This window comes from Columba livia, chromosome 4 (genome assembly GCF_036013475.1).
Source record: "Columba livia isolate bColLiv1 breed racing homer chromosome 4, bColLiv1.pat.W.v2, whole genome shotgun sequence".
NCBI classification, from domain to species: domain Eukaryota; kingdom Metazoa; phylum Chordata; class Aves; order Columbiformes; family Columbidae; genus Columba; species Columba livia.
The window spans coordinates 75332925-75345599 of NC_088605.1; the positions used below are offsets into that span (position 1 = coordinate 75332925).

General features: G+C 44.4%; 1 protein-coding gene across 2 annotated transcripts in view; it reads left to right on the forward strand.

Moving 5' to 3' along the window:
* The first annotated feature begins 1821 nt into the window (after window positions 1-1821).
* UNC5C (unc-5 netrin receptor C) overlaps window positions 1822-12675 on the forward strand; it is a 226067-nt gene continuing 215213 nt past the window's right edge. The window contains exon 1 of one of the 2 annotated variants that reach the window (XM_021290742.2): window positions 1822-2213. In XM_021290742.2, coding sequence (XP_021146417.2) covers window positions 2090-2213 — 124 coding nt within the window. In that variant the 5' untranslated portion in view covers window positions 1822-2089. The remainder of the gene's footprint in view (window positions 2214-12675) is intronic. The other variant, XM_065062383.1, reaches the window with a different exon arrangement.

Sequence of the window (12675 nt, forward strand, 5' to 3'; positions counted from 1 at the left end):
CTATCCCTCGTGGCAGTAGATGTGCCCGTCAGCTGGTGCTGCAACAAATATATCTTCCATATGTGATATCTTTCAGGGGTCTCTTTTCTTGCCTCTGCAAAATTTCCCCTAACACAGGGAAAACAGTAAATACTCATCAATGGGAGATGCTCCAGACTTAGAATTATAGCAAAACTAGCAGAAAAACATCATACACGGGGACTGCTCTGTTGACCACCACCCTGAGACATAAAGCTGGGTAGTGTGAGGTCAGGGATTGGTGTGGGGAGCATGTGCAATCAAAGAAGCTCTTGTTTGGGAGACATATTCTCTTTTGAGCATAGCTACAAGTTGAGAGTTTCCCTTTCACTGCTTACACAGCCTCAGGACTTCACTCACAGGTTATGGTGGAGCCTTAATGTTTTCTGAACTATGCTGTAGTGTTTGAAGCGGGCAGGACTTGCTCCCTTAAAAGATGTGGTACAGCCAGGAGATGGAGAGCTGGAGTGCTCTAGTGGAGAGGACTGTTTAGATTTTCTGGGTAAATCAGCCTGTTGGGCTTGAAATGCACCCTTCCTGGGCACCTTCCAGACATACCCAGTTGCACTGCCCAGAACAAAATCTGTCCCTTTTTCTTGCTTTGTGCCTGTACAAAAAAAGAGAAACGTTGCTTTCCTGTTTCACTGCAGCTTTGTGTCAGCTGCTGAGGAGGAGAAAAAAAAAACCTTGCCCTCCTTCAAACCCAGAGAAGGGAATGGTCTGGATAATTCCCTTGGAAGGGTATTAAAGTCAGGGGCCAGGTGAGACAGAGCCTCCTTGGGGGGCAGGCAGCTCCTCTGACCCGTGGGAAACCCTCCTGCAGCATCACCAATGCTGCTACTGTTTTCCTGCCACTGTTTTCCTGCTGGGGCAGAAGGCAAAGGCAGCATGTCTGGGAAGATCCCAGCCATGATTTGGAGGAAAATAGTGCTCCTAGCCTTGCTGGCAGCCCTGCTTGGGGGAGCTTCTGGGCTGGAGAAAGCAATGCTCCTTGGAGTACCAATGGTGTGACGATGGCTCTAGGGTTGCAGCCCTCTGGCATTGGCAAATGTGGTGTAGGAGAAGCTGCGTCTGGTCATGGCCAGGGACAGTCTGCCTAAGCTTGGCAAAGGCAACTTAAAAACAAAACAAGCCATAGAAAGCAACTGTAATACCCAAACGAGCCCTGGTTGAGCAGCAAACATGAGATTTGGTTGGCATGTGGTGTCAGCAGAGGCTGGGGAGACCTTTTTGGGGGTGTAAGGGTAAGGTCTGTCAGGTAGCAATCCCATCCTTAAGAGAGAGACCCTGGGCGGTAAAGGGGGAGATGTTCTGCAGGGTTGGGGGATTCCCCAACTTGCCTCCTGGTGCTGCCTCTACCCTTGCCCCCCACTCTGCTGTTTATGGGAGCAGACAGCCCCCCTAGAGCGGGTGTGGGGGGTGCTAGGCCCCTAGGGACCATGTGGGGACGAGAGAGAACCAAGGGTGCCGCGGGGTCCGCTGGTGCAGCCCTGGCTCCTGGAGCTTCTCCGGCTGCACGGCCTGGGGGTGCTGGGGTGGGGGTATATCGGTGTGTGTGCAAGCGTGCACTGCCATGCGTGTGAACTAGCATGTGTGTGCCGGTGTGCCCGCGGGTGTGCGCGCAGGGGGCGCGGGCGGGGGAGGCGAAAGGGGGCCGGTTCTGCAGCGGGTGGCTCCCAGCCTCCCCCGCCCCCTTCCCTCTGGGTCTGCTCTCCTCTCCGGCTCGCATTTTATCGCAGGCGCCCGGCGCAGCCCCCTCTTTCCATCCCCGGCCTCGGCCCCCGCCCACCCCCGGGGTGGAGGCAGCCGCGCCGAGCCGCCCGCGGGAAGAAGGCAGCGCTCCGCTGGGCTCCGCGCCGCTCCGCGCCCCTCCGCGGGGCCATGCAGCGCCCCTGCCCCGCCGCTACGAGCGGTGCCCCTCGCCCCGTCGCCCCCCACGCAGTCTGAGCGCCTCGCGGGGGCTCCGCGCCGCTCCGCGCCCCTCCGCTTCCCTTCGGGACGGGGTCGGCGGAGGCAAGAGGCGGCACCGAAAAGCTCGGCGGCTCTGCGAAATTCGCCCCCTACCCCAGCCATGGGGAAGGGGCTGGAGGGGACGGCGGCCCGCTGCGGGCCGGGACTGGGATACCTGCTGCAGACCCTGGTGCTCCCCGCCCTGGCCATCCTGGGGGCCAGCCGCCCCGGCTCCGCGGCGCAAGGTAAGGCAGACGGTGGATGGAAAGGGGCTGGGGCATCTTCTGGGTGCGGGCTGAACAAGCGAATTTTTGCCTTTTTTTTTTTTCTTTTCTGTGTGTATATGTGCAAGCGACGCATTGCCCCGCCTGCACGGACCCTGCCGGGGTCTGGGGGCTCTGGTCGCCCTCGGCGGGTCGAGTCTGCGGTTTCTGAGCCTGGCCGGGACAGGCGTTTCCCTGCACTCCGTTCTCAAGCGGGACAGGGAGGCCGGAGTGGGGTTTGGGCTCCGGCCGGCGGGGAGCGGTGCCGGGTGCCCGGCGGGCTGGCGAGGTGCGTGGGAAAGGCAGGTGCGGGGCGGGGGTCCCTGTGCAGCCGCACAGCCCTGCCCGGGGCTCTGCTGGCGATGGTCATTCCTGAACCCCCAACGCGCGCTTCTCTTCCTGCCTAAAACGTGATATACCCGAAGGGAGTTACCGTGTTTCTGTGTTTATTTTTTAAATTCTTGTTCCTCTCCCTTGTCGGGGGTTCTGGAGTACGTCTAGATCTGTTTTCCCTTTCCGAGTGAAAATGTCTTGCTTCTCAGTGCGTGTTTAGTGATGTTTTGAGAGCATCACAAAGAGCCCTGGCTCAGTGTGTCACAGACAGCCAGGGCAGGAGGCTTTTCCTCCTGCAAGCTGATGCTGCATAAACTTTCTCAGTGCTTTTCCCTACTCTTCCCAGGAGTTAGACCTGAAGTGGAAATGGGTGGCTTTTGCTGGGAAATACTTTTCTACAACCTCCTCAGCACTGGAGAGAGAAAGAGAGAGGTTGCTGCTGCATGTGGGCAGAGCTGCGCATAGCAAGGATGTGTGGGTTCATCAAAGCACTTGGAAATCCTGGTTATGTGGTTAGCAAGAGAATGGGAAATTTAGAAGCTGTTTTGCTGGGTTGGTTGTTTGTAGATTTTTTTTTTTTTTTTTCATATGTGCCACCAAAAATAATAATATGCACCAAAGCTTTGGTCTGGAGTTATTAGCATAATGCAAGTGGAAGAATGCTCGGTTTCCCCCCCATCATCTCTGTGGAGAGGCACTTGAGACGACTGCACAGATCTGACCCCGTGCTCTCACCCAGCCATTTCAAAGCTCACTCCTCCAATGGCCTTTCTGACAGGAGAGCGGTGCAGGTCGCTCAGACTCCAAATGCCCCTGGCAGGCTTTTGGGAGCTGTAGGTTTGCTGCCGGTGAGCTGGATGCATTGTGTATGATGTCTATATGGTGCTAATCTGTTTCCAACTGATACTTACTATGTCTTCAGAGCACACACTCAGGAAGCTCCAGAAACCTGGCCATGAGAAAGAGGTAGCAGCGAATGAGAGTACAAAAATGCCTTATGCATCATGTCACGTTTCTTCTGTGTCTTGTATACCAGCATTTCCTTTCACTAGTCTGTTTTATGTTCAAGATAAGACAGGTTTGATGTCATGTATTTAAAGGTTTTAATGGTGCCATGTGTATGTAGACCTGGCTGTCAGTGCATATATATCTGTCTGTGTAGATGTGGGATGTTGAAGAAGAATAGTCCTCTCAGATAGTTGGATGTGGAGCAGAAAGAAGCCTGCCTGCCCTGCTGGCAGGACATGGGTAATTCACATGGCAGATGGTCTGAGCAGGAAAGAGAGGAGAGGACCCCCTGTGCTCAGCTGTTTCATATCCCATGCTTTCAGTTGGTTTCTCCTTTTCACTCACATCCTCTGTAGCACAGCACTGTGGGACAGAAATGCCACGAGGGGTGAGGAACCAGGTCCCCTGCACCTCTGCTGGGAAGGGTGGCACATGTGCGGGTCACAGGACACCCAGGACGGGACAGAGAGCTCTTCAGCGATGCTTTCTGATGTGCGGTGTGTGATAAACTTTCACAACAGAGTGGAAAATCCAGGGAATGTGGTTGGGATGCAGTCATTCCTCTTGGACTTGTTTTTTCTATACATGCTTTTATTTTAATTTCCCATTTGTTAGGACCAGGCACAGAATTTGGGTGCAGACCTGGTTTTGGCACCTTTCCCAGAGTTGAGGGATATTTTGGTTGGTGTTTGCTGAGGGAATCTTCATGTATGTGTATGTAGTGCTTCATTGAGTCAATGAATCAACAGTTTAACTATGCCCTCTTCAGGAAGTTTTCTCTTCATAAAGCACCAGGCAAAGTTTTCCTTCTGTTTTATTTACACATTTCCAAAAATGCATAAGCATTGAAATAATTCCTACCCAACCTATTTTAATGAAGCAATCCTCCATTCAGTGTCTCCTTCCAAATATAAACATCCCTCTAGTCTTTTTGATCGTGTTCCTTTGAGAGCTATAGAAATAGGACACGCGGAAGTTACACTCCAAACCAATCTCTGTATTCTGTTGTCTTCATACAGCAAACACAGTTATGATTTAGAAGGAAGGAGGGGAAGGGAAAGAGGACGTGTACATTTTTTTTCCAATACTTGCTGCTAGTACTATTTCATGTTCTGCTTTTCTTCTCCATTCCCCAACCATCCTTACCTTTTGTAAGGCTAAGGAAATGGTGAACATTGCTGGGCTTCTGCTTTCATGCCTTCCTTTTCCATTTCTTCATGGAAAATAAAGTTACTAACTGAGTAGTGAATGGATCAACCCCCCCCACTCCCTGGCAGAGACATTAATGTTGCTGCATCTCAGCATCATCCTGTGAGCTTCTCAGCAGAGCTAAATACAGTTTTTTGTTTTATTAGTATTTCTTATCTGCTTCTCTGAAGCTAAGTATTTTTCCACTGTTATCAGGACAGAACTACTACTTTCCTCCTACTCTTCCGTCTTTGGGCATTAAGAGTGTTTGAAGAAGTTATCTTGTGGCTCTCATCTTTTTAGAGGGCAGTTGGGACAAGAGGAAGGGTCAGGCTGTCTATCTGTAGTGCCAGGCATGGTTCAGACAGCTTTATGGGCTAATAATGATGGCATAGGAGATGGATAAAAAAGTTACAGGGGCTGCATATTAATGAATCTTTGTTTCAGTTATTCCTTTACAACAAAAGATTACATTTTTTTAATGCTTAACCCCTCAAATCTAATTAAATCCAAGTGATAATTTAAAAAGAAAACTGTAAAAGAGCCATGTGTGCAGATATTTGTCTTTCCCCAGCACGGTCTGTGTTAGCAACAGCAGCAGTTTGAAAATGCTTGGTGTGGAAAAAGTGAAATAGAACATGTGAATCTACTAACCTTTTGGGGATGCACTTCTTAATTAAATATCTAAATATATCTTATTTGAAAAAAGGGGGAAAAGAACTTAATTATCTTGATGCATCAGTGGACTGCTTGTACTTGATCATGTGGGCGTAATAGTATTTGTATTAGTAAAGTGAAGGCCAAGTAGTATTTTGTTGTGAATGGATAAACCCACTTGGAACATAAATTTGTTTTAAAGCAATGTGCTCTGGCAGACTTCAGTGACGTTGATGAGTTTGGGCTGGATGTGGTAGCCCATCGTGGCCCTGAGAAGCGTTTTATTACTGCAATAGGCTTTGCTGAAAGCAGAACAGCCACTGGGTTTCCTTTGCTGACTGAGATGCTGTTTAGGAAAGAATAAAATGGATGGATCTGTCTGTGGAGAAGTGGTTCCTTCCCAGAACACCAGAGCCAGAATCTGGACTCCTCTTCCTCCAGCTCCAGTCTCTAGCAACCAGTTGTAATAGCTATGAAAAAAAAAAGTATATACATCAAATACAGCCCCCTTCTGATGGCTTTTCAGCATTACTGTCAGTGTCATTTATTCCTCTGTACAGTAAGAGTGCGTGAGGGTATCTAAACATTTCCACAATTGTCGTGCATGTTTACACTTAATCATTTTATGTAGATCATTCATCACACAACATTCTTTCTTTCCTTTGGTAATAGCCTCAAAACCCTGGTTGTTCACTGTATTTTGGGACCAGCTTTGTGTGTGACATCCACACTCAGAAACAAGAAACAGCATTAACCATATTAAAGAGATTTTCCTAATTTAATTTTCCAAATACAGTACGTCTGCAAACAGGAACACAACTCCATGCCAAGGCTGGGCAAATTGGTTCCATAGCTGGTCTGTGCAGCAAGAGAGGAGAAAATGTGGATTATATTTATTAGATGTTTTCAAGTAAATGCCTTTATTTTTTTATAGTTTTGTGTGTGTGTGCAAGTGGTGTTTTGAGGCACAATCTGCACAGTTCAGTTGTCTGGGATCCAGTGCAACATCAGTTCCTATGGAAGGTGAGAGGAGCCCAGACTGACTAGGATAACAATTCAGTATTTCTGTACATTATACGACCAGATTCTGGACTATATATAAAATACTAAGGAGAACTATACTTTGAAAAGTGAAGCTATGATTATTTTTGGCTGCCAGCTAAATGTATAGTGTATGGCTATGTTTGTTATTTTCTGCTGCCTTTCTGGATTTCTAGTCACTGGACTTTTGAGGAATCAGTTCTGGTTACTTTCTCTGGAAAAAGGCACAAAAGTTGCTTGTGCAGCTTAACTGAAAAATATGCTTTAATTGCTGTTGCAAAGGGGAATTCCTGGGTTAATTTGCATTGCTCGAAGTAGTGAATAGTTTGATGCAATTTAGTCAAAGGGCATTCAACTCAGTGTGAGTCTCAAATGTTCAGATCATTGGTTTGTCATTGAAAACACATCACTGGATGCTATCTTTGAAATAAAGGTTAATTTACTCATGGGTGCTCAGCCTGTGCAATGTGTTTCGCATAACTATATATATATATGTAACTGTAGGAAAAAATGGCATTCCTGTTCCCATTCCCTCTTTCCTCCCTTTCAAGTGGAGAGAGGGTTGTGCTGGTTTTTGAAGTGCACATCTTGTTAGCCACCCAGTGGAGGTATTCAAGTTTAGCAGGCAGCAATCTTGGCATCGGTGCCAATAAAGCAGTAATTACATCGCCTGTCATTTTCATTAGCCATCTTTGCTTTCACGTTTGGCTCGGCAGTAGAAAACAGTGCAAGCTTTTAAAGCTTAAGTCAAGGATTAAATGTGAGGGATAAGAGACAAGAAGTGGTTTTCCAGTTGGCTACAACCTCTGTCAATGTAGCGTCAGAATAGTGTTGTGCAGAGGCACAGTTCAGTGCTAACTGCTTCCCAGGACTGAAGGGACGGTGGTGTTTTAGGTGATTTATTGTGTGTGCTTGGTAGAGAACAGTCTCAGGAGCAGACGCCCCTGGAGCTTTCCATCATAACATTATCCAAGAGGCAATCTGAAGGAAATGGTATTAAGTCTTCTGGGAGGCAAACTGTATGCAAAGAGAGACTTAATTTGCATCATTTGTAAGCAAGCATTTGAAATTATGCTAAAATGGAAACGGTTTTAAAGAAGCTTACATTGAACAAATAGGAACAACAAAAATCCCCTTAATTTTGCAGGTACCTTGTTTCCCTGTTTTTAATTTAATGGGGTCCTCTGCAGATACTCTGACCTCAAACTCCAGCAATGTGACAGGGAGAGGATTTATTTAATACTGTTGTTGTCCCCAGCTTTTGGTAACCCCAGAGATGCTCATGTAGAGTTTTCACCCTTAGTAGCCATCGCTAGAACACCTTCCTGTTTGCTTTTATGACTCCAGCTCAAACGACACATACGTTAAGCAGGAAACATGGGATTTCCTCCTAATTCATCAAAGACCAAGGATGGGGGAGTACTCTTATAGCCTGGTACATCATTATCTAAAAGTTTAGGCTGGGGAAGAAAAGCTCAATGCAAAATAGTTTCACTTACAGATGTCCTTTTTATCAACATGGAAAATTTCAGGGGAAACAAACAAACAAAGAAAGAGTCCTTTTTGCTTATTTACTGAAGGGAGGTAGGAAAACAAACAAGAAACTTTAATCAAAACCAGAAAAGATTCAGTTATTTTAGTGAAAAGGTCAGTAAAGCCACAAATATTTACCTCCTGGTCAAACACTTTCTATTTACCCACTCTGAAAATCTGTTAGGTGTTCAGCGAAAATAAAAAAAATCCTCAAAGTTGTAAAGTCTTCTGACAATAACAATTTTCATTTCCATTTCTCCATACGTTTCAACTTCACTGTTAAACTTCACTTACCTTCCTAGTTGAACACTGGTGAAGGCACGTATTATATGTGCCTTGCTCATATAGATCTTGCTCTCTCTTTGCATTTTTTATAATATCAGTTTTATTGTGGTGCAGATTGAGATGGAGACCTAGATTCTCAGTGGTGCCAGACATGCCCTTAGTGCTGCTAGGAAAAGGCAGGCAATGCTAGATTTAGGCAAATACTTTTGCTATTTCCCACACATGAACAGTGCTGCTCTAGTTTGCATGACTGTGCAATAACCCCATCAAGGCAGGGATGTCCCATATGTCAGGACACGATGCTGCAGAGCATCAGCACCTCCTCAAATTCTCTCTTTCCTTCATTATGAGTCCTGTGCAGGCAGGACAGAAAGAGACAGCCAAAAAGCTGTGTATGCTCATCTTGGTTGGTGATACCTCCCATGTGGGATGTGCAGTTGCATTTTTAGGATGGCCTTGCTACATGTTTGCATTACTAGAGACAATGGGAGACTTATTTGTCACATTGCATAAACTATTTAATCTTCAATCCTTCTTGCTGGACTGGGAAGACAGCTATATTTATCTCTATTTGGTGGAGAGTTATAAGGGAAATTGCCTAAGGGTGCAAAGCAAATGTGTAAGGAAGCCAAAATGCAAACTCAAGGCTTCTGGGTACTCAAGACCCTGGTGCTCTAGTTCATCCTCCTTCTTGTCTAACTACCTCATAGATGATGCTGTGGAGGGAATGCTACTTTGAAGGCTCCCAGGTGCCTTCCCAGTATCGAATTTGTTGGGTCTCACCACTGATTTCTTTATATCTACTGGTATCTAGAAATAAGTGTACAAGACAGAAGGCAAACCAATGTGCTGTTGCTCAGAACCAGGGATGCCTCCTGGAGGCTCTGACTTTATGGTGGCAGCAATTTGGGAGGATTTGCTTTGCCCAGTGAAATCCACAGTGCTATCCCAGATTTGGAAGAGCAAGAGCAGATCCAGCAGGTGACCGCAGCACTGTTGGAAACGGAATAAGGATCACTGCCTTGGCTTGTTTTGTTTCATTTGGGTTTAATCTGCAATTCAGGACTATCTTATTCAACTGTACTTCATTCATCTGAATAAGTGACTTACGCTCCAAAAGACCCTGTTGCGTTACGAGTCATTAAAGCTATGAGGTTGCCTAGGCAATTAAATCAGTATCTATTTTTCTCTTGTTGAGGTAACATTATCAACAATAATGCTAAGGAGCTCAGATAGGTTTTACTGGCCTGGCAACAGCTGGATGTTTTCTTGTCAGGTAGCTCTTTCCAATCCCTTTTTAGTTATTTTTGAGAAGTAAAGTAGCTTTATTTCTTAGTCTCATATTGAGTGAGAGGTTGAAACGTTAAGCTCTGTGGATTAACAGCGTATCCTTTGAGAAAAAGGAAAGCTTGTGTTTTTCTTGGTCTCCCAAGTGCTGGGTGCAATTGTTTGAGAAATCTTGAATTTCATCAGCTAGGAAATGTGCAAGTAAGCCTTGAATTGTCTGCCAAAAGAGGTTGACTCTATTGCAGTCACTTTGGAAACTTGTTTAAAATGATAGATGTTCCCCAGGCATTATATTTATATATTTTTTTTCCCTCTAATTTAGCGCATTTCATGTCAAGCAGTGAAAAGTGATCACCACAGGATTATTAGTATTTTAGAGCTTCTTAGAGAGCTATATTCTAACCATAAATTTGCTAAAAGAGTATCTGCAACATGAATTGCTGCACTTGTATGATATGGTGTATTTATTTATTGTTTAAATACATCACTTGTCTTATTCAATCCAAACATATGTGTTTATACTGGAAAGTTTACATAGTGAGCAAAGATAATGACATGGTCTCAGTGAATGAGGTTAATTGCAGTTCAGTTATACCGAAATCGAGGAATAAGAAGTGGGACAGAATAGCAAGCGAAACTAATTCCGTTTTCATGCGTTGGATTTACCTACACTGACTGTAGTGCAGGTAATTACTGGGAGCAATCCACAGCCTTCATTTCAGGGTTAGGTCAAAACTCGGTGGTGCTTTCAACTAAGAGAAGATGAAGTTTCCCCTGTCAAACTCAGTCACTTCAGATCTGAAAATCAGAGTTGATTGTGGAAACTGGAAATCTGTCCCGTTAAGGGGTGGGACTGTGAAGAATGTGCCACTGCACCGTTGCCGTTCACTGAAAATCTCACTGAATTGGTTTATGGAATACTAGTTTTCCTTTCTCTAAGTTTTTTGGCCCCAAAGCTGCACTAGTTTTTGGCAACTCGTTGCCCCCATTACAAATTCCTTTCATGCAGACATTGCAAACATAGTTTTAGGGACTTCCTTTGTGCTTCCTCACCAGCTTCTGAACGTGAGGGTAACTTTTTCAGTTCCTTGCTCAAATAAAATGGAGCAAACTTCTTATGCAGTGCTGCTTTTCCTTCTCCTCCTGGTGGAAAATAGCTGTGCTGTAGCAAATAGGAAGTTCCTAATTTCTGTGTTTCTAAGTAACTAGAAAGTTTGTAGCTAGGAAGTTCAGTACTGGGAGGTGTGGCTTCACTACTGGTTTCCTTTCTTTTTTTTAAATCCCTAGTGCCTATAGCGAGGACAGGCAAACACTATACAAGGAGGACAGACTAACACTATACAAGGCCAGGTTATGACTGCCAACAAATCTAGCTCCATTAATTTCAAACCCAGCACATGTCAGAAGCTGATATGGTTCTGTGTTAAAAATACGTTGACACAGTAGAGTGAGACTCTAGGATGGACAGACCTTGATCTTTTTTACTGGCAAGTGTTTTTTTTGGGTAATTTTTTTTTTTTTTTTTTAAGCTCAATAATTTGAATAACTTTGAGATTTTCTGTTTCCTTTACATGTAGCAACGTGGCTCTTTCCTGTAGAGACATTAAGAGTGCCTCACTCAAAAACATCTTGGTGAGATTCTTCCAGGTAGATGATTTTTCTGTTGGGTTTTGTCACGTTATTTCAGATAAGAACACTGACAGCCAAATGTCACCAACTGTAGGCAGATATCCACATAAATATCTATTATACGGCAATTTCCTGCCTCAGCAATCAGTCATCTTTGAACTAAAGACCTCTACTACTAAAAGCATGGGCTTCGAAGGCTTGTTAGAAATGCAGCCTGGTAGCTGATGACAAAAGTGGTTATTATCCGGGTTTAGACAGTAGAATGAGAAGTGCCATATGCTTTTCACAAGCACTGGAAAAGGCAAAACTGTTCAGCTCTGCTAGCTTTTGTCCTTTGCTTGTCCCGCACTATTTCTGTATGCATTTTTTCCCCTTAAATGTTATATACAAATTCTTTGTAGTAAATATGGCTATTAGATAAAAACCTCCAAATATGTTTTTTAAGTCTTAATTTACTTACTTGCTTTATAAACATTTCTATCGTTTGGTAGTCTCAAGAGGAAAGACTTAAATTTGCATTTATAAGAAACATTTGCAAAGAAAGCTGAATTAAAATGACAAAGTGATATTGCATGGACTATTCATCTGCTATGTATTACTCATGAGCTTATTTTATGAGTACTTGGTTTCACTGCAAAGATCCTTTCTCTTAGGGAAATCAATTGATGGCAGTACCTCGATCAAGCTTTGCTATCTGTCCAATTAATTTTGCTGGAGTGCTTGGGATTTACTCACCACAGCAAGACAAGAAAAAAAATCAGTCTTTTGTCTTTAAAGTTTTATGTCCACTAGTACCAATGCAGAACACATATTCCGCTTGTGGAGGCCAGGCTGAGGTTAAGTTGGTTTTAAAGATAACAGTAGATTCCAGCGTCCTTGCATTTGTTTTGTATTTGGTGACAGTCACTAAATCAGAGGAAGGAATGTTCAAACAACACACTTGAGGAAAAGTGATTTTTATAGAAAGGGTCCATTCCTGCTAATAGCCAGTAACTGCACATAACCCCAGTGACATTAAAAGTCCATTAGCTAAGCCCAGTTTAAACAGCAGCTGATGCTGTATCAGCTAAATGTGCATTGGAATTTTTCATGTAACACAGCAATAGCACTTCTGTAATTTTTCTAAAACTATGTACATTAAGGAAAGCAAATGTCATCTGATAGTAACAAGATGAAGAGTTCACATTAATGTAGGGAGAATTGTAATCAAACTGGAGCTGCCATCTGGCTGCATTAACAAGAAACAAAAATGGTTACAAGAAAAGCAGAGAGTGTCAGGTTTCTGAATTAAAGCTCGATTAACAAATCTAGTGTACAGGCTTCTGTAACACAGGATAAGCACAGAGCTGCTTATCTGCTTGGCTCTTTATTGTTAAATTATTCTGACCTTCTTTGAGAAAAGTTTCTACTGAAGTCAGTAAGATGCTTAGTTATGTGGAGCACTGGGTTGCCATGGGGAAAAAGAAAAAGGTTATTTGCTGGC